At 39.0% G+C, this 21,969-nt stretch overlaps 1 protein-coding gene across 1 annotated transcript in view; it reads left to right on the top strand.

Moving 5' to 3' along the window:
• WDR49 (WD repeat domain 49) overlaps nucleotides 1-19,410 on the top strand; it is a 167,223-nt gene extending 147,813 nt beyond the window's left edge. The window contains exon 19 of the mRNA XM_040248294.1: nucleotides 18,644-19,410. Coding sequence (XP_040104228.1) covers nucleotides 18,644-18,774 — 131 coding nt within the window. The 3' untranslated portion in view covers nucleotides 18,775-19,410. The remainder of the gene's footprint in view (nucleotides 1-18,643) is intronic.
• The last annotated feature ends 2,559 nt before the right edge of the window (nucleotides 19,411-21,969 follow it).

Here is a 21,969-nt window from a genome sequence, read left to right as displayed (position 1 = left end):
TGTGCCCAGGTGGAGGGCAGGAGGGTAAGGGAACCCAGGAAGACGGCCTTGCCATTTGGCTCAAAGTGGTCTTATGGTAATGGGATTAATTTCTGTGTTGCCTCTGGCCAATCATTCTGACTCAAGGTCCTTCCTGGTGGCATGTGCCTCACTTAGCCAAGATGAGTTCCAGTGGGAAGGATTCTGGGAGGGTGGAAGAATATATGGACTGGCATCTCCTTTAGACCTTCCCTGTTGATGGTGGCTTGTTGGTTCCATGTTCCTTACCAGGACTTATGGTTACTATGGTGCTTGGCCAGGGTGGGTGGTTTTAGTTAGTGTTTCCCCCTGGCAATTATGTTTTACAGCAGAGGCTATAATAGTGGTAAGCCCTGGGCACTGTGGGACCACATGAAGATTCATAGATGATTCTCCAGAGAAACCAGATCATGCCTGAGCTAGATAGTAAAAGTTAAATCAATATTATTCAGATTAAAAAAAAAAGGAGTATATGTTTCTTGCAAAGGAGCAGTGTATGCAAGGGTAAGGTGGTATGAGCAAGATGGATAGTGTGTGCTTAGGGAGCTTTGTGTCGTCCCATTTAAATGGCTGGGTTCTAGAAGGAACATGAGAATTAAAGCTAGAGAGGCAAATGGGAGCCAAAGCATAGAGCACTTGGCTTGCTGTGTTAAGGACTTTGGTATTTATTTTATCAGAAATGAGGAGACATTGGAATGTTTCAGTCAACTGTTCTGAATTATCCCATTTTATCTCTTCTATTAATTCTTCAGTTTTTATTTCAGTTTGTTTTAATCATTATCCTTTTAATAATTATTATAAAGGTCACAATACTCTTTCTTGTGTCCTTTAGTTCTTCCCGGGTACTAGGCTTCCAACTGCGATTACTTTCCTTCATTCAGAACTCCCCGCAGTATTTCTTATAGTGTCTGACGGGTCTGATGGTTAATCATTTTCCAGGCTTTTTGTTTCTGAAAGATGTGTTTATTTCATTTTGACTTTGAAAGGATATTTTCACTGGATTTAAAACTCTAGATAGCAGTATTTTAAAGATATTATATCATTGCTTCCTTGCTCCCATAGTTTCTGTTTATAAAGTTCCACTCTTCATACTATTGTTATTTCTTTGAATGTAATATTTTTTTCTGACTGTTTTAAAGGTTTTTCTCTTTATGCTTGGTTTTTAGCAGCTTTATCATGCTGTGCATAAATACACTTTTCTCAGTGTCTATACTGCTTGGGGTTGATAGGAATTTTTGAATGCATCTTTCTTCAATGTTGGATAATTCTCAGTTATTATCTTTATTTCTTTTCAATTACAACTTTCCAGTCCTACTGGGAATGCTATTACACATATTTTGGACTTTAATTATATCACAACTATTTCCTGTGTTCTTATATTTCCACTTTATTTTCCCCTCTGGGCTTCATTTTGGAGATGTTATATTGATTTATCTTTGCATTCACTAATCCTGTCTCCTTTGCAAGTCTTCTAAACCTGTGATATCAGTTTCCAATGTCAGATTATATTTATATATGTGTGCACATATACATACATTCAGTTCTAAAATGCCATTTGAATCATATATATATTCTAATTCTCAGTTGAAAATACTTATTACTTATGTTTTAAATTACTTTATGTCATCCATTTTGTCCCAATAGTCTCTGTTTTCTTTAACATATTTATAATTTAAAGTCCTGGCCTGCTGACATCAATATCTGGATGATCCTTGGATCTGCTTCTAATATCTATTTTTCCTTTTTGGTTACTGGTCACATTTTATTTCTTTCTTGCAAGTCCTATAACTTTATACATTTTCTGGTACAGTTTTTTTAACTGTATGACAGAAATTGTGTAAAAGATCTATAGGTAATGAAATTAATGTTATTTTCTTTCCTTAGTTGGGCGAACAGCATGAAGTGTGACTCATGTTAACTCAGTTAGGAACTGAGTCCAGTCAGAGCCGGGTCATGGCTGCAGTTAGACTTTGTTTACTTTCAGCTTCAAATGTTTGTTTAGGGCCTCTCACGGTAGCGTAGTCATTATCTTCTGAGTACTATAAGACTGCGGGGAATGTTCATCTGCCTCCCCAGTCCAATTCATGGTCTCCCACTCCATCCCAGCACTCAGATTAAGTCCTGTGGGGAACCCTGGGCACAGTTACAAAGTGCCTCTGGATTTCAGTCCACCACATCAACCCACACAGTCATCCAAAGCTCTTCTGATTTTCCTTTCCCTTTAGAAAAGTCTCTTTGTCTGTAGCAAATCTGTTTCTTAGCAGTGCCTGGACAGGATTAATCCCCAGAGGGAAGAAAAGATTTGGCAATCTCAGCTCACCTGAGAAGGTTCTACCATCTCATGTATTTTAATTTGATAATCTTTGTTTCCACAGCCCTCTTATGGCTTTAAGAATATCATTTCTGTAATTTACCTTTTTTTTCTTCTATCTAGTCCAGTGAGAAGGATGACCTGGGGCTACTTATATCCTACCCAGAAACAAAATTCCTTTTGAAATCTTGAAACAGGAAAATGCCATGTCCAGGTTTGCATTTTAGAAAGCTTTCTGGAAACTGTGTGGTGGATGCATTATAATGGGGCTAAACTGAAGGCAGTGGATGGATCAGAGTTGTGGGAACTTGTATGACATCAACTACCTGCTTTTCCATGTCCACTTTGCCTTTTGCTAGTTGTTTATATCTGGATAAATTACATAACCTACAAATTCTGTTTTCTCATCTGTTGAATGGGACCAATGGTGCCTGGAGTTGTATGGATTAATTTTAGCAGTGACTAGCCATTAATAAGCATAAATGGTAACTATTATTATTAAGATAAGGAGACCCCGAAAGGAAGTAACTAATTTAAGAAGTGTTGCAGAGATAAATGAAAGGATTATGTGCCCTGGTGAGATGTTAAGACATGTATGATTGTCAGGTTTCTAGCCTGGATAACTGTGTCAATAAAAGAGGCAGTTATTGAGAGAGGACTTATAGGAGGAAGAGATGGTATAGAGTTAGTTTCAGACTATGTTGAGACAGAAGTACCTGTGGGTCATCAACCAAGGAAAGTTAGCACTTTTCCAAGAAACTGTCTATAGTAGGGAGGAAAGACAAAGACCAATAACTGAAAAGCCACTGTAAGTCAGGAGAACTACAGTCAAGGCATGTTTTAGAATTAGTTTTATTTTTTAGTTCATTTTTTTCTTCTAATTTTAGATAGAATATATGCACATTGTAAAACACTGGCTACTAAGAGGTAAAGAGATTCTAAAGAACACAGCAATAGGGAGTCTAAAGAGCAGCCACTACTTCCAGGCCTGAGTTAGATGGGGGAAGATGCCCGCTAGGGCTGAGACCCAGACCTTGTGGGAGTGGGTTCATCTCCGTCTCACTGGATGGCAAGGTGGCAGAGCTGCTGCAGGTGGAATTTGCAGAAATCTGTCCTCAGATTCTCTCCCATCCACAGGGGGTGCAGAACTCACTGCAGAGCCATGAAGGGGGTGAGGGGAGGCTGTCACAGGGAGGAATCACACTGGTGGCCTTCCCCTTGCCTCCTGGGGTATTATGGAAAGTCGTTCACTGGATGGTGGCACACAGGTGGCTCTCTGCTGCAGTCACCTGAGAGCGTGACAAGGGAAGCTGTTGGTTCTGGAGAAGCCATACTTGCATAACAAGAGTCTGGAGCTGGAGGAGACACGAGAGGAGCTGGGTCCTGGGGAAGCCATGATGTAGGTGTCTAGGGCTGGAGGAGCAGCCCTGTAGGAGGCTGGTGAGAGAAGTACCCACTTAGAGAGAAATCCAGTGTCCCTCTAGTGCCCTCTAGTGACAGAGCTCAGCATCATCCCAGCTGTTAAATGAGAGCATTTACAGGACTCTGGCGCATTATCACCTGGTGCTTAGTCGTAAAGAACCTGCCTGCCAATGCAGGAGACCTAAGAGATGTAGGTTCTGTCCCTGGGTCTGGAAGATCCCCTGGAGGAGGGCATGGCAACCCATTCCAGTATTCTTACCTGTAAAATCCCATGGACAGAGGAACCTGGAGGGCTACAATTCAAGGGTGGCAAAGAGTCAGACACGGCTGAGGCGACTTAGCATGCTGGCACAGACCATTATCACACAGCAAGCAGCGAAGGGTAGAATGGGAACCGAGGAGCAAAACATTGGTAGTTGGCATAGTACCCTGTTCCCTGGCTATTCATGCTTTTTATTCCACTCCTGTTCTTCACATTATTTGGTAACCTTTGAAATCACAGTCATTATTCCTACTAAGTTATAAGGTGTCAATGGTTATGGTTGTCTTTTGAATAAAACCTGGAAGACTCAAAGCAATAAAGATATAGTAAGGACCAAATTTCTAGCGTAAGCATGACTTCAAATCAGATTACCATTTGCTACCTGTATGACCTTGATCAGGTCAATTAAACTCTCTATGCCTTAGTTTCTTCAACTGAAAATAGGCATCATATTTGTTACCCTCCCCATAATATTGTTGTGAATATTAGCACAGAGCCTGTCACCAAATCAAAGTTTAATACATTTTTTAAATTGATGATGTTATTATATCATCAATAAATAGCTTTATGACATAGGGATTATTATTGCCCCTATTTACTATATAAAGGGTCTCTGGCATAGGCTCTATGGCATAGAAGAAGAGTTTAAATAATTTATCTAGTTTTGCATAACCAGTAAAAGGTGGATTATAGTTGAGAAGAATCCATATTATTCAGGCAGGTGTCCATGTTATTAATATTTCTAGATGCAGCCCCTCTTGTTCAAATAGTGATGAAATCACAATCCCTGGGCAACCTCTTCTTATAAGGACTTATAAATCCAGCTATTTCACTTAATATTGCCTGTTTTTATCGCTTTCATTTAAAATTGTTTGTCTCCTTTTTTGTAGGAGGCTATTGAATTTGAAAATTACTATTATAGATGGCACTTAAAAAAACTCTTAAAAAATCTCAATTAAAAAATCTTAAAAAAACTTAATCACCAATATAGTCCCCCCTCCACATTATCATTACAGAGTCTACCTTAAGTCTTTGCACTGCATTTTACATACATTCCTGAAATCTCCATAGTTACAGTGTTTGGAAGGTTATTTGGGGATTGGACGATGAGAGGCATTTTGCCAGACTTACTTTCAACACTCTAAACTATTATTTTGGAACTTGGGACAGTTTTCAAACACTTCGTAACCCCCAGGTGACTTTTTAATCTTACCTACTGGGTTTTTCAGTGTTCTTTTGTATTTTCTTTCCTTCCCTTTCAAGTTGAAACATCTTTCACAATCTCTCTTTAGCTTCCAAGTTGTTCCCTGTGGGTTCTCAAACAGCTTGAAACCCCTTTTTGATATGCTTTATTCAAAAAACTGGAAGCTACTTAGAAGTGTCTCTTGGTCAGATTTTGTCAATAAATTCCCCAGAAGTCATTCAAATTGTACTTATAGCATCTTTAAAACTTCCAGGGTAGAGAAAATGCTGCATTAGTGATACCTCGGGTGAGTTGTTTTGTTGTTCTTTTTGTTGTTCTGTCAAAGACAAAATGCACAGGATAAGGTAAGAGATAACTGTATTCAAGCTATTGCAAGATGAAGAATATTCACTAAAAAGGAATATCTCAAAGAAGGAAGGGGGCTTGAGCTGTTATAGAGACAGGTCAATAAATCCATGAGTCTTATCAGACTTGTGAGGAGGGTGGAGAAGGCCTTATTGCAGAAGAAGAGAGAAAAGAGCGGTTCTTTGCTGTCATCTGTTTCCAGAGTATGAGAGAATGTGACTTTCTTAACTGCCTTCATGTTCTGGTTTTACAGGATTCAGGTTAAGGTTCAATGTTGTTAGCCACCTTAATTTTGTTCAAGATGAATGAATACCGCTCATTGTTGGACAACCCAGAGGTGATCATGAATTCTCTGGGTGGGGCAATACAGTGTCTAAGAAGTCTCTCTTGGGAATTCTTGATGGTATTGCTCCAGCAGAACCAGTTGAGCCTGATGTTAGGAGGGAGTGGCAAAGGTCAGTTGTTTCTAAGCCTGAGAGGTCCTAACAGCAAAGGAGAGCTGCAAGGCAGCCTAGCGACTTGGACTGTCAGGTTTTAGCTCTCAGTTTTAGACAGATGTAAGAAGAACTGAATAAGTTTGGAGGATTGTAGTCAGATACTGAAGAAAACTAGAAGAACTGAAAAATTGGTTCATTTCAGTTGCTCAGTCGCGTCCGACTCTTTACTACCCCATGAATTGCAGCACACCAGGCCTCCCTGTCCATCACCAACTCCCGGAGTTCACCCAAACTCATGTCCATCGAGTCAGTGATGCCATCCAGCCATCTCATCCTCTGTCATCCCCTTCTCCTCCTGCCCCGAATCCCTCCCAGCATCAGTCTTTTCCAATGAGTCAACTCTTCACATCAGGTGGCCAAAGTATTGGAGTTTCACCTTTAGCATCATTCCTTCCAAAGAACACCCAGGACTGATCTCCTTTAGAATGGACTGGTTGGATCTCCCTGCAGTCCAAGGGACTCTCAAGAGTCTTCTCCGACACCACATTTCAAAAGTAGGGGTTGATAATTTGTACAAGATAATAACCTCTGACCCAGTTTGCAGGTAGGGTACCAAAAGTGGTGTTTCCAAGGAACAGGAGCAAGTCAGTTAACTCTATCAGATGAGATAGAGTTTGCATATCCATGGCAACCTACAATTTACAAAGAGGGGCAAAATAGTTCAAAAATAATGAACTCAGCTAGAATCTGCCTACTCAGAAGGATATGCTAGAGTCAATACTGTCAATACTGGATTTTCATTGCTCTCTATAGTTTTATAGGTAAGACATATACATATAAAATCCACCTTGCTTTATAATACAATCTTAACTCTAGTATCAGTAAAGAAAAAGAATCTGATATTATGGAAATCTTACTTGAACAAATAATTAAATACAAGGAGAATATATTTATAGATATATTCAGTTTACGTAAGAAATAAGAGATTTCTACATGTTATTCATTCCAGGAAATTGTAGATAACTGAAGGTCCAGATTGAGCACAAAACTCAGAGACATCTTAGAAGGAAACAAAAAATTCTTCCTATCATATCTTTGCTTACATGATAGCACCATAAATTGAGTCCTACAAAATAGAAGTCATTAACATGTGAAAAACATTTTTTAAAGATTCAACAGATGGTTCACATCATATGTCATCAGGGAAATTCAAAGTAAAAAAGAACAATGAGTTATCACTATGCACTCATTAGAATGGCCAAAATCTAAAACATTGACAGCACCAAATGCTGGTAAGGTTGTAGAGCAACCGACCAACTATCTTCCAAAGTGGCTGCACAATTTTGCATTCTCACCACGGGGAAAGAAGCTCTTCTGTGAAGGTACACACTGTATGATTCCCATGATTCCTACTCTGTGAGATTCTGGAAAAGGCACTGTTGCTCATCTGATATATAGTTAGTCTTCAATCAGGGGGCAAAGGGGAGATCAGATGACAAAAGATTACCTTTGCTTTATTAAAATCACTGAATCATTTTATTTTCATGAAAATGTTTGAATAACTTCATGACCACCACATTTTTCATTTTCATCATTTTTAAAACGCTTTTTGGTTATCATTATTAACAAATCTTGTTGGGCAGCCAACTATAAAATAAAGTGATCAATGTATAATGTCATCTTTTCCTGAGTAGGAAGTAGAGACTGTAAATGTTTACTGATAACACTTGATGTTAATTTTTAAGAGCAGGTGTTATGGTTAGTGGATGGATATACAGATTTGTGGCATGGAAATTCACCCTTCTATTACCATAACAGAGTTCCTCGGGTCTCTGGAATATAGGAATTTCAAAGTGTTAGTAGTGAGCCTGCCCCTTTACAAGCCTGGAGAATCTTCATTCATTTGTTCATTTATTCAACATATACATACATATATATATATATATATATATATTTTTTTTTTTACCATCTTCTAAATACCAGACACAATGCTGCATGCTAAGGGTGTATGGGATATAAAGGCAGACATGGTCTGTGCACTTATTGAATTTATCGCCTAGGAGCAATAAGTAAATAACTGAATATAAGAAGGTACATTTGGATAGTGATATTGATAAAAGCCGGCTTCCCAGGTGGTGCTTGTGGTAAAGAACCCACCTGCCAATGCAAGAGATGTAAGAGATGCGAGTTCGATGCCTGGGTTGGGAAGATCTTCTGGAGGAGGGCATGGGAACCCACCCCAGTATTCTTGGCTGAAATATCCCATGGACAGAGGAGCCTGGCAGGCTACATAGGGTTGCAAAGAGTCAGACACGACTGAAGCGACTTAGCATGCACACATTAACAAATGGTATGAAAAAAATAAGCGAGATGATGTGATGGGATGTGACTAGATGGAGCATCAGTGAAAGTTTCTCTGATTGTTGAGCTGAATCCTGAAAGATAAGAGGAAATAGTTCTTCAAACAATTGGCGGCAGAATATTCCAAGGATGGCGACAGAAGGGTAAAGCTACTGAGGTGGGGACAATGTTGGTGTATTCTAGGGACAGAAATGTCAGTTTTGCTGGAGTAGAGTGAGAGAGATGCTTGTAGGGGGCATGAGATGAGGGTGGAGGGGTTAGGTATCAGGTCACATGGGGCCATGTAGCCTGGGCAATAAACCTGGGTTAATTTTAAATGTGAAGGAAGTCTTAGAAGGCTTAAAGATGGAATGTGACCCAATGAATCCAAATACATTGGCTGTTACTAACCCTTCTGAGTGACCCACTCGCCAAGATTACAAGTAAGTTGTTGGACCCAAAGGACAAGAAGTTTGAGGCTTGAGGTTCTACATGACACCTATATGGGAACTTGAAGGTGCTTTAAGATAAGCTGTATGTTTGAATAAATATAAATTTTCTTTACAAGGAGTATCTGACAGATTCCAGTCACAAATCACAGGAACCTTGATAAATAGTCTATTTGTCTCCATAAGAACACTTCATGCTTCACAACTGTTCTGCCTTAAACAACACACTTTATGGCAAGTGTATCCGTCAGGGTTCAGGGAAGCCAAACTAGCAGGTCCGTATATTGAAATTTATGACAAGGAATCACCTTATGGGGTTGTGAGGTCTGGTGCAGCAAGTCCAAGAAGAGTAGGGCTGAGTCAGGAAGGAAGATTATGGGTAGATTGAGCACAGGCTAAAGCTGTCATCCACAGCAGTTAAAACAGGAAGAGCATGGAACTCTGTGGGCACAAACAGAAACCTTTGTCCGTATGTTGGCATTTCTTTTCTCTCATAAGGAAGCCTCAGTCCTGCTTTTGAGGTCTTCTAACTGGCTAAGTCTTGCTTTCCCAAATTATCCAGGATAATCTCCCTACTAAGAGTCCATTGATTAGGGACTTTATATTGGCAAAATTTCTTCAGAGCAACACCTAGATTAGTGTTTGATTGCATAACTGAAAGAGTCTTCAGAAGTCTGTAATGAAAACGAGCCATCACAGCAAGGTTAAACATATTCTTTTATAATCTTAAAGAGGTTCAATAAATGGATAATGGTTTCTTACATGTATCGTAATCCATGGCAGACTCACTCATATGCAAACATTATGCCATGAATCCAGCAGGTGTTGTTACTCTGAATAGCGAGATGAATTGAGGACTATTATTCATTTAGAAGGTATTAGGTTAATGACATGATTTTTGTCACATAAAGGAGCTTGTCAGTGAAGCTAATGTAGGTTAAGTTATATAAGTTTTATCCACAAACACCCCTGTGAATATTAGGAGTTACTAATCACTATGGTGGCTCAGATAGTAAAGAATCCATCTGCAATGCAAGAGACTGGGTTTCAAGCCATGGGTCAGGAAGATCCCTTGGAGAAGGAAATGGCAACTCATTCCAGTATTCTTGCCTGGAAAATCCCATGGACAGAGGAGGCTGGTGGGCTACAGTCCATGGGAGCGCAAAGGGTTGGGCACAATTGAGTGACTAACCCTTGCCTTACCTTATCACTTCCTGGCAAATAGATAGGAAAAATGTGAAAACGTCACGGATTTCATTTTCTTGGGCTCCAAAATCAATGTGGATGGTGACTGCAGCCATGAAATTAAGAGACGCTTGCTCCTTGGAAGAATAGCTATGTCAAACTTAGTGTTATAAGAAGCAGAGACATCACTTTGCCAACAAAGGTCCATATAGTCAAAGCTATGGTTTTTCCAGTAGTCACGTATGGATGTGAATGTTGGACCGTAAAGAAGGTTGCAGGCTGAAGAACTGACACTTTCGAACTGTGGTGCTGGAGAAGACTTTGAGAGTCCCTTGGACAGCAAGGAGATCAAACCAGTCAATCCTAACAGAAATCAGTCCTGAATATCCACTGGAAGGACTGATGCTGAAGCTGAAGCTCCAATACTTTGGCCACCTGATGTGAAGAGCTGACTCACTGGAAAAGACCCTGATGCTGGGAAAAACTAAGGTCAAGAGGAGAAGAGAGCAACAGAGGATGAGATGGTTGGATGGCATCACTGACTCAATGAACATGAGTTTGGTCAAACTCAGGGGGATAGTGATGGATAGAAAAGCCTGGCATTCTGCAGTTCATGGGGTCACAAAGAGTCGGAGACAACTTAACAACTGAAAAACAGCAACAACAAGGAGTTTTAGGGTGTTCTGGGTAAAGAGAGGAAGTCAGGTTGCAAGCAGGGATCTTTCCAGGTAAACATTTCAGGTGCCTTTTGTAAAAGAAATCTGAAGATGAAAAGGACTCAGCTCTACAAAGCTTCCAGTAATTTGTTGAGATTTATTTTCTCATTCTAAATACATAGCCACTTTTATGAATAATTTTGTATTTGTAATTTTTTGTTCATTTTCTTAAAGAAAACTCTCCAAATTTTAAGCTCCAGGCCCAGGAAATAGGTATCCAGCCTTGCATATGAATTTTTTATCATTTGTTTTTTTAATTCAAAAATAAATAAATAAATTATCCCTGACAAGAACTTACAAAGGCCTTTTGGTTCATTATCGGTTGAATGGTCACCCAAACCAGTCAGTTACAATGAAAGTTCCCCATCTAGTTGTGATACATCTCAGTAAAATACTAGCGTTTATTTCAGAAGCAACATTTTTGCTTTCACAGTGGTCCTCAGGAGAATTCTGAGGCCTTCAGAATGCCTTGTGATGCTAAGTGCGAACTGGCAGGAATCCACACCATCTTGTGTTGCTGGTATTAGGGCAGTGGAAAGTGTTTTCGTTTTTAGCTTTGCTTATGAGGTAGGTCCAGGTTGCATTTTATCTTATTAACAAAATATAGGGCTTCCCTGGTGGCTCAGTGGATAAAAGTCCACCTGCTAATGCAGGGGACACGGATTTGATCCCTAGTCAGGGAAGATCCCACCTGCCTTGGGGTAACTAAGCCCAGGGGCCATAACTACTGAGCCTGTGCCCAGTAGCCCCAACCAGCTACTGAGTCCATGTGCTGCGACTGCTGAAGCCCACGCATCTAGAGCTGCTGCTTCACAGTGAGAGAAGCCACTGCAAGGAGAAGCCCATGCAGCCCAACTAGACAGTAGCCCCTGATCGCCGCAACAAGAGAAAGCCTGCATGAAGCAGTGAATACCCAGTGCAGCCAAAAATAAATGATTAACATATACACATATTCTTATATGAAAAACAGCATATGTTCCTACTGGTCAAATATTAGAACATATAAAACATTATTCAGTGAGAATTCTCTATCCCATGATGCTGAAGTTTTCACTGGACCTGTAATCTTTTCCTTTATTTTTATTTGGGGGGTTGTTATACATTTGTATTGGTAGTACTTTTATAGTCAGAGGTTTATTTAATTCTTCTATCACTTTATTTTTCTACGACAGTAACAATTAGATTCATGTTGACTGATGATAAAGTGAACATGTCTCTTCATTCCCCTCCCCCTCTTCCACCACACAATTTTATTCAATAATATGATCTTTGTGCTTCTGTTAAATTTGCTTTTGCTGCTATCACTTGACTTGTTATTTAAGTCCTTTGCCTCTCAGCTATTACTGAATTATCAAGAATGAAACTTCTTTCTTACTTTCCCAGTTTTTGTTAATTGTATCTGGCATTTGCCTTCTAATTTGTCATCTGAGGCTATGCTGTTTTAATCTCATTTATACATTTAAATTCCCATATCTTTCAGAATTTTCCACAGTTTATTGTGATCCACACAGTCAAAGGCTTTGGCATAGTCAATAAAGCAGAAATAGATGTGTTTTTTTTGAACTCTCTTGCTTTTCCTATGATCCAGTGGATGTTGGCAATTTGATCTCTGGTTCCTCTGCCTTTTCTAAAACCAGCTGGAACATTGGAAGTTCATGGTACATGTATTGCTGAAGCCTGGCTTGGAGAATTTTGAGCATTACTTTACTAGCATGTGAGATGAGTGCAATTGTGTGGTAGTTTGAGTATTCTTTGGCATTGCCTTTCTTTGGGGTTGGAATGAAAACTGAGCTTTTCTGGTCTTGTGGCTACTGCTGAGGTTTCCAAATTTGCTGGTATATTAAGTGCCACACTTTCATAACATCATCTTTCAGGATTTGAAATAGCTCAACTGGAATTCCATCACCTCCACTAGCTTTGTTCGTAGTGATGCTTCCTAAGGCCCACTTGACTTCACATTCTAGGATGTCTGGCTTTACACGAGTGATCACATCATCGTGATTATCTTGGTCGCAAGGAAATTTTTTGCACAGTTCTTCTGTGTATTCTTGCCACCTCTTCTTAATATTTTCTGCTTCTGTTAGGTCCATACAATTTCTGTCCTTTATCAAGCACATCTTTGCATGAAATGTTCCCTTGATATCTCTAATTTTCTTGAAGAGATCTCTACTCTTTCCCATTCTGTTTTCCTCTATTTCTTTGCATTGATCGCTGGGGAAGGCTTTCTTACCTTTCCTTGCTATTCTTTGGAACTCTACATTCAAATGGGAATATCTTTCCTTTTCTCCTTTGCTTTTCACTTCTCTTCTTTTCACAGCTATTTGTAAGGCCTCCTCAGACAGCCATTTTGCTTTTTTGCATTTCTTCTCCATGGGGATGGTCTTGCTCCCTGTCTCCTGTACAATGTCATGAACCTCCATCCATAGTTCATCAGGCACTCTATCAGATCTAGGCCTTTAAATCTATTTCTCACTTCCACTGTATAATCATAAAGGATTTGATTTAGGTCATACCTGAATGGTCTAGTGGTTTTCCCTACTTTCTTCAATTTAAGTCTGAATTTGGCAATAAGGAGTTCATGATCTGAGCCTCAGTCAGCTCCTGGTCTTGTTTTTGCTGACTGTATAGAGCTTCTCCATTTTGGCTATAAAGAATGTAATCAGTCTGATTTCGGTGTTGACCATCTGGTGATGTCCATGTGTAGAGTCTTCTCTTGTGTTGTTGGAAGAGGGTGTTTGCTATGACCAGTGCATTCTCTTGGAAAACTCTATTAGCCTTTGCCCTGCTTCATTCCATATTCCAAAGCCAAATTTTCCTGTTACTCCAGATGTTTCTTGACTTCCTACTTTTGCATTCCAGTCCCCTATAATGAAATGGACATCTTTTTTGCGTGTTAGTTCTAAAAGGTCTTGTAGATCTTCATAGACCTGTTCAACTTCAGTTTCTTCAGCATTACTGGTTGGGTCATAGTCTTGGATTATTGTGATATTGAATGGTTTGCCTTGGAAATGAACAGAGATCATTCTGTCATTTTTGAGATTGCATCTAAATACTGCTTTTCAGACTCTTTTGTTGACCATAATGGTTACTCCATTTCTTCTAAGGGATTCCTGCCCACAGTAGTAGATATAATGGTCATCTGAGTTAAATTCATCCATTCTGGTCCATTTTAGTTTGCTGATTCCTAGAAAGTTGATGTTCACTCTTGCCATCTCCTGTTTGACCACTTCCAATTCGCCTTGATTCATGGACCTAACATTCCAGGTTCCTATGCAATATTGCTCTTTACAGCATTGGACCTTGCTTCTATCACCAGTCACATCCACAACTGGGTATTGTTTTTGCTTTGGCTCCATCCCTTCATTCTTTCTGGAGTTATTTCTCCACTGATCTCCAGTAGCATATTGGGCACCTACCGACCTGGGGAGTTCCTCTTTCAGTATCTTATCATTTTGCCTTTTCATACTGTTCATGGGGTTCTCAAGGCAAGAATACTGAAGTGGCTTGCCATTCCCTTCTCCAGTGGACCACATTCTGTCAGACTTCTCCACCATGACCCGTCCGTCTTGGGTGGCCCCACATGGCATGGCTTAGTTTCATTGAGTTAGACAAGGCTGTGGTCCCTGTGATCAGATTGGCTAGTTTTCTGTGAGTATGGTTTCAGTGTGTCTGCCCTCTGATGTCCTCTTGCAACACCTACCGTCTCACTTGGGTTTCTTACCTTGGACGTGGGGTATCTCTTCACGGCTGCTCCAGCAAAGCACAGCCACTGCTCCTTACCTTGGATGAGGTTTCTCTTGAGAAACCTGGTCAGGAAGCAACAGTTAGAACTGGACATGGAACAACAGACTGGTTCCAAATAGGAAAAGGAGTACGTCAAGGTTGTATATTGTCACCCTGCTTATTTAACTTATATGCAGAGTACATCATGAGAAACGCTGGGCTGGAAGAAGCACAAGCTGGAATCAAGATTGTCGGGAGAGATATCAATAACCTCAGATATGCAGATGACACCGCCCTTATGGCAGAAAGTGAAGAGGAACTAAAAAGCCTCTTGAAAGCCTCATAGTGAAAGAAGAGAGTGAAAAAGCTGGCTTAAAGCTCAACATTCAGAAAACTAAGATCATGGCATCTGGTCCCATCACTTCATGGCAAATAGATGGGAAAACAGTGGAAACAGTGTCAGACTTTATTTTTGGGGGGGCTCCAAAATCACTGCAGATGGTGACTGCAGCCATGAAATTAAAAGACGCTTACTCCTTGGGAGGAAAGTTATGACCGACCTAGATAGCATATTCAAAAGCAGAGACATTACTTTGTCAACAAAGATCCATCTAGTCAAGGCTATGGTTTTTCCAGCAGTCATGTATGGATGTGAGAGTTGGACTGTGAAGAAAGCTGAGCACCAAAGAATTGATGCTTTTGAACTGTGGTGCTGGAGAATACTCTTATGAGTCTCTTGGACTGCAATGATATCCAACCAGTCCATCCTAAAACAGACCAGCCCTGGGTGTTCATTGGAAGGACTGATGCTGAGTCTGAAACTCCAGTACTTTGGCCACCTCATGTGAAGAGTTGACTCATTGGAAAAGACTCTGATGCTGGGAGGGATTGGGGGCAGGAGGAGAAGGGGATGACAGAGGATGAGATGGCTGGATGGCATCACCGACTCGATGGACATGAGTTTGAGTGACCTCCAGGAGTTGGTGGTGGACAGGGAGGCCTGGCGTGCTGCGATTCATGGGGTCGCAAAGAGTCGGACACAACTGAGCAATTGAACTGAACTGATACATTTAAATATTAAATACATTCAATGCTCACCACCATATCTATTTCCAAATTTTCCTCATTCATTTCTCAGTTTATTTTGTAGTAATTTCCTGAAAAGTACTGTTGGGAGCATTAAACCCTGAAATCCCCACATGTTGAAACTATTGGTAGTTTTCAGATTTGCAGGGCAGCTTGGATGTTTGTAATATTGATACCTCACATATTGTTTGCTTGCTTCTCTTGTGGAAGTTGCTCTGTCTATTGTCTACTACTGGTATTGATCGTCGCTATGAAGATATCTAATGTACGACATGTATTTCTCTTCAGTTGAGTGACTAGATCAGTTAGGTTGGCTCTCAAGTGATTCTGTCTTTATCTTTAAAAACTAGTGGTTTTGCTATTGTTTTTGGCTATTCTGAGTCTATTATTTCTGGCACAAGGTATGTCTTTTTCCCCCCTGAAAAAACCAAAAATTAGGTTTTTTACTTATATCTTTTTTGCCCCTAACTCCTCTTTCCACTAGAGATATCACCAAACTCCATCTTTTCCACAATTTAAAAAAAAAATTGTTTCAGGCCAGGAACAAAGATTGCCTATCTCTAAGCTATACAAAACATAAAATTATACCAAGAAATATCAAATTTACCAGCAAATAAAAGGGATTGGAATTTTGGAAAAGTGAAGACATATTAATAAAACTGTGATTAGGTTTGGAACTAAGTTACCAAAAATGCAGAGGCAAGACTGAAGCTTCATTGGAGCTTAAAAGTTCCAAAATACATGCTATGGGCTGAATTGAGTTTCCCCAAATGCCTAGGCCCCAGCATCTCACAATGTGACTCTGTTTGGAGGCAAGGCTATTAAAGAGGTGATCAACAGCAGACTCTTTCTGTATGTCAGGTTGTCTCCTATTTGGGGGTAGATTTACTACAGAATGCTTTAAAATATTTCTGCTTACATTTTCTTTCTTAAAGACTTATCCCATTTATGCTTTTTGGATCTTTTTTTCAACATTTCTCATTTCCCTCTAATTTGTTCTTTTAGATTTTTATCTTCTCGTATTTGTTTTCCTCATTTGGATACTTTATGCTTCCCATTGTGTTACAGCAGTCTGTTTTCACTTGTGGTATTTTTTCCCCTAAGTTCTGCCAGTTGACTTTTCATCATTTCCCATTGTGTCGTCATCTCTTCCTTGAGTTCTTTCACTCTTGCTCTGTGATCTTCCATACAGAGATAAGCACTTTTTTCAATTTTTGAAATTTAATTTGTCTCAAAATTCTTAGTAACAATATTTGTCTACTGGCAACATGTTCCTGGTAGTGATATTCGTATTGATGAGTTTTGCTGCTCTTTTAAAAATTCGTTTTAATTTGGTTTATAATACATTTGTGTCCATGCTATGCCAGTTTTTTTTTAAAAATTTACCCTTTTAATTAATTATCTTTACTGAGGTTGGTTTTCATAGACTTGAAATTTGTAGCAGGTCCCTGGCCGAGCGCTTGGGACGTGCGATCAGTGTGGCCTTCAAGTTTTACAACCTGTAGAGATGGTCTTCTTTTAGCAGAATATGGCTTGTAGGTGAGATTCTTTATATAGTCCTGCCTCATATGTTTCTCTGAACCACATGAGAGCTTGGGGAGAGCTTTTGCTTCCAGCTTCCAGCCTTGTTCACCCCGTGTAGCATCCATAGATATAAATGAAAGATACAGTGTTTGGACCTCAGGGTGAGCCCCTCATCTTTAGTGAGCCTCTCTTTGCCAGCACTTTCTGAAATGTTGCTGCTCTCTCCATACTTAGCAATTTATCTTTGTGATTTCTGTCCAGTCTCTGCTGTTTGCTGCCCTTCTTTATGGTTTGTAGGCTGCAGGTTAGGTCTACCTTGGAGTTTTGCTGAACATAGAATTTGTTTGTGAAGTTATTTCCTCTTACTTTCCTGGTTGTTCTTGTATAATATCCAAGAACAAAGAGGGCAAGATACTGACTTTTATAGTTATGTTTGTATGGGAAGTGGAGAGTTTGGGTTTCCTTTTTTTTTTTTTAAATCCAAATGTATAAAGATGCTTCAATACTGTGAGGATTTTTTAATGTTTGTGTAGTTTCTTTGTTTTGTATTTTTTGGCTTAGTATTTAAAATGGCCCTCAGTCCAGCTCAAATATCATTCTACTTTATATATCTTACACTTCTGTTAGATCTTTCTGAATTACTCAGAGTGGCCAGAAGAGTAGCTCTCTTTCTCCATTCTTGTATTTACTTTGTCCCCAGTAGTTGGCTTTCCTTTTCTCCCTTGCAAATTTTTCCTCATCTCCATAGTCCTCGCTATCAATGATAATTCTCTCTGGGCTTCAGGGTCTATCTCAAATAGCATCCAGTTCTTAAAATCTTTTCTCTGATCTCTGTGTATTGTTACAATCTCATTATGTGTTTAACCACCATTTGCATTGCTCATATTTTCTTAGAACAGATCCTGTTATAGATGATATTTTGGTTATTTGGCTACAGCTCCCACTTTCTACCAGTTGGAAGGAAGCCTGTGACTTAGTCATATTTGTGCCCCATTTATGCCTGAGCATAGTACGTAATGTATATTCAATAAGCATTTGTTAAAATGACAAAATTTAGCAAAAAGCCACAAAAATATTTTTTGGAGTGCAAGGCACAATTTCCTCCTGCTTCTCACTAACACATATAACCATTCATGGGACTAATTTGGCTGTCTTCTGAAGCCACAGATCCCTGCAGATCAAACTATCCTTTAAGGATGTAATGGCAGATGTACTTGTTTAGTCATGCAGTCACACTGTGTTTTTGATGATTTTAATTGTTTTATTTCAATACAGAATAATTTGTTCTTTGTTTTGTAAGAGTCCTTGATTGTTGTTAAGTAGACGAAAAAACAAAAATGGAAAACGTAAGCCTCTTTAGTCTTTTCCTGTTAAATGGTAGATCTCTATCATGATATAAATACATTAATAGATGAACTCTGTTAAAATTTAACTTTTACATTTAAATTGAATTAAAAGGAATAGCAGAAGCTTAAGAGAAAAATTTCCCAGGAGACTCTTTGTTTGAAAAACATCCACATTTCAAGAAGAAGAGAAATTTGAAAATTTCTCCCCACTATTTCATATAATTGGATCTCTTACCAAGCACAATTTATTTGTCATTTTCTACACCATTCTGCAGCATTGAAAGCAATATTTGATGAGAAATACCTGTTCCCCAAAGAAATTCTGGATCATGAAAGAAGAGCCAAGCAGTTATGTCAAGAAACAAGTAGTGAAGTGAAGATAAGAAGAAATAAGAAACCATTGTAATTGAAAGAAAAATAAATATTTCATCATCGCATGAAGTATGTATATAAAATTCACAAAAAATGGAATCAAGAATATTGCTCCTTTCTTTTACTCTATATTTGAACTCTAGGAAACTTCATTTTGAAACAGTGTTTAAGTGCTGCTTTTATCCATCACATTTCAATTTCTCTCCCTTTTTAACAGAAAAATATGACTAAAGAGGACACAATAGCAACTGGTGTCTATTCTCATGTTGTTATATAAAAGTTCCAAATTTTTTTCTGAACAATTCCAGAACAAAGTGTTCTAACCAGTCACACTTCTTGTTGCTCCTATAGACAAATATGTTTGTTCAATTTTCATTGCAAAATCAATTTGTGTTGAAGTTAAATAGGTAATGACACAGTGAACATAAACTTGACTAAGAAAAGCATTCAAGGTTATTTATGCTGTTTTGGTTTTAAAAAATGATTCTGATAATGCAATTAAATCTTGTCAGCGACAGCTATTACTATTAATTTTTTAATAACCTGGCCATCCTTCCAGGTACTTATTGAGAAATCACTGCGTATGTTCTGTACTTTGTTATGTGCTGTGTAGCACTTAGTCCCTCAGTCGTGTCCGACTCTTTGTGACGCCATGGACTGTAGCCCACCAGGCTGCTCTGTCCATGGGGATGGTCCAGGCAAGAATATTGGAGTGGGTTACCATGCCCTTCTTATACTTTGTTATACTGTACTCTAAAATTGAGTGGCATGGCACAACCAAAGAGGGAAAGGCCTCAGGGAAAAAATAGGAGACTGGGTTGTATAAAAGACTCATTTTATGTGGAAGGTCAAGTAGGGACTATTTGGTTTGGCTTATGAAAGAGAATTCGTGGGAGATACAAACTGCTCTCAAATATTTCAAAGCTGCCTTGAAGAAAGAGTAAAAGTAGAACTGAAGGGCACACTTGTAAGAAGGCAGATTCTGGAACTGCTTCCTAATCCTTGCTAAAACTTGAAAAGATTTATTTCCCCTTTCCTTCCCATCTTCATTTCTCATCTTGATACAGAATTGTTGGCAGCAGTCCTGCTGCATGGCTAGGAAAGAAAGTAGGAGGACCCGAGAGAAAACCCAGCAGAGATAAACTGGACCCGAGTATGGGTGGGGGAATTTAGTGGGAAAGGGTATTAGCAGATGGGAAGGAAGAGGGTTGAGCAGAAGCGATGACCAGCATAGCTGGGAGATTGGTTATGTTGTAAATAAATATTGAGTAAATAAAATGAATAAATTAGTAAATATATTGAGAATAATGAGAGCCAAGTATCTCACTGTTATAGAAGGTATTTATAGGACTTCCCTGGTGGCTCAGTGGATAAGAATCTGCCTGCCAATGCAGGGGACACTGGTTCAATCCCTGGTCTGGGACGATTCCACATGCCGCAGAGCAACCCCTGTGCCACAACTACTGAGCCCGCACTCTAGAACCTGTGAGCTGCAACCGATGCTCTCATGTGCCACAGTTACTGAGGTCCCTGCATGTTTAGATCACATGCTCTGCAGCAAGAGAAGTCACGGCAATGAGAAACCCAGGCGCTGCAAAGAAGAGGAGCCCCCACTCCACCCACTGCAACTAGAGGAAGTCCATGCAAAACAACGAAGACCAAGTCAGCCAAAAAAATAATAATAAATAAAGATATTTATAAAATTTGAAAGGAAGAAAACTAGAAAGAACCTTGAGATTTGGGCTTTGGATTATAGATATCAGTTTGAACTCATGATTTTAGCTAACTAGTTAGCTAGATAATAGAATGAAATTTTTAGGAATACTTCAAAATTGTGATTGCAGCTTACTTTCAAATGATTCACAAAGTACTAATTATAATGTTTATATATTTATATATGTAAAAACACATCACATGTATTTATCTACACATACACCCATATATATATAAAAGGAGAATAGTGGAGGACACAGGAGCCTGGCATGCCGCAGACCATTGTATCATAAAGTGTCGGACACAATTTAGCAACTGAACAGCAACAATGAAAGGATAAAGAGAGAGAGGGAGAGAAAGATTAGATAGAGCACATATATGTGGTGAAATGTTAACAATTGGAGAAACAGAGAGAGAGGGATGGCAGTTCTTTGTATTATAACAGCAACTTTTCTGTAACTTTAAGGTTCAAACTATTTTAAAAAATGAAAGTTTGCCTTAGTACAAAGGGCTCCTTGACATGTTAAAACAGAGGCTGAATAACTCTCACAGGGAGTTGGCAGAGAACTCTTGCACTGGTTGGGAGGGTTGATTGGATAATCCATCATTTCTAACTTAAAGCATATGATCTATGAATCATAGATTGGTGACAATACAGTGGAGTGAAATTTGAGCCTTATTTCCAGAAATTTAAGAGAATATTGAGATGTTAAAGAGATGTAATATGGGTGCCAAATACTTTGAGATGTTCCTTTTCCACATCCATCCATCCATATATCTATCCAACCAATTATCAAAGGCATATATGCAAGGCACTGTTTTCCATACCAGCTTTATGCATATAAATAGAGTACACTTCTCCTGCCATCAGCTTTCTGGAGTGAAGGCACATAAAATGCAATGACTCTAAAGTGAAAATTGAGTGAACCTTCTAGTTTTTCTATTGTAATTTGTAAATTCTTTTATTAGACATATTTTATACTGTTTTTAGCCCTGGAGGTGACTTTGAAGAGATGATTCTGAAGTAGCCTGGTTCATGTAGACAGAACTTCTCTCTGTAACCTACTATATGTTCATAGCACTATGCTGTGTGTGACCCTATTCCATCCTTAGTTAATTCAGGGCCTTTTGTATAAAAGGAATTAAGAAGGGCTTTCTCACAAGTATATTTAATGAGAATAGAGCTTTTAAGAGTATGAAAGTCTCTTTTAATGTTAGTTTTTAATAATTTAGAACAAAAACACAAAAGGAAAAAATAAAAAAGACATTTAGTTATTATGTCTTAATGTCTTATATCTTACAGAAACTAATTGTGCTAGGCAGGTAGCAGGGTCTCACCTATCAAATGTTAATAGAACTAAGACTTTATAAGTTGTTTCTGAAATTAACATTTAGGTTCAATTATTTAAGATCCATTTTTCTGCAGTGAAAGAACTTGTTACATTAAAATAGGATGTGCCATAATTTTCAATGGGCTGCTTTGTTTGTGCTGTGTAGACTTACACTAAATATAATT

This window comes from Oryx dammah, unplaced genomic scaffold (assembly GCF_014754425.2).
Source record: "Oryx dammah isolate SB20612 unplaced genomic scaffold, SCBI_Odam_1.1 HiC_scaffold_2, whole genome shotgun sequence".
Classification (NCBI taxonomy): domain Eukaryota; kingdom Metazoa; phylum Chordata; class Mammalia; order Artiodactyla; family Bovidae; genus Oryx; species Oryx dammah.
Note: the sequence above shows the minus strand (reverse complement) of the source record. Positions and strands in the feature narration are given on the sequence as shown.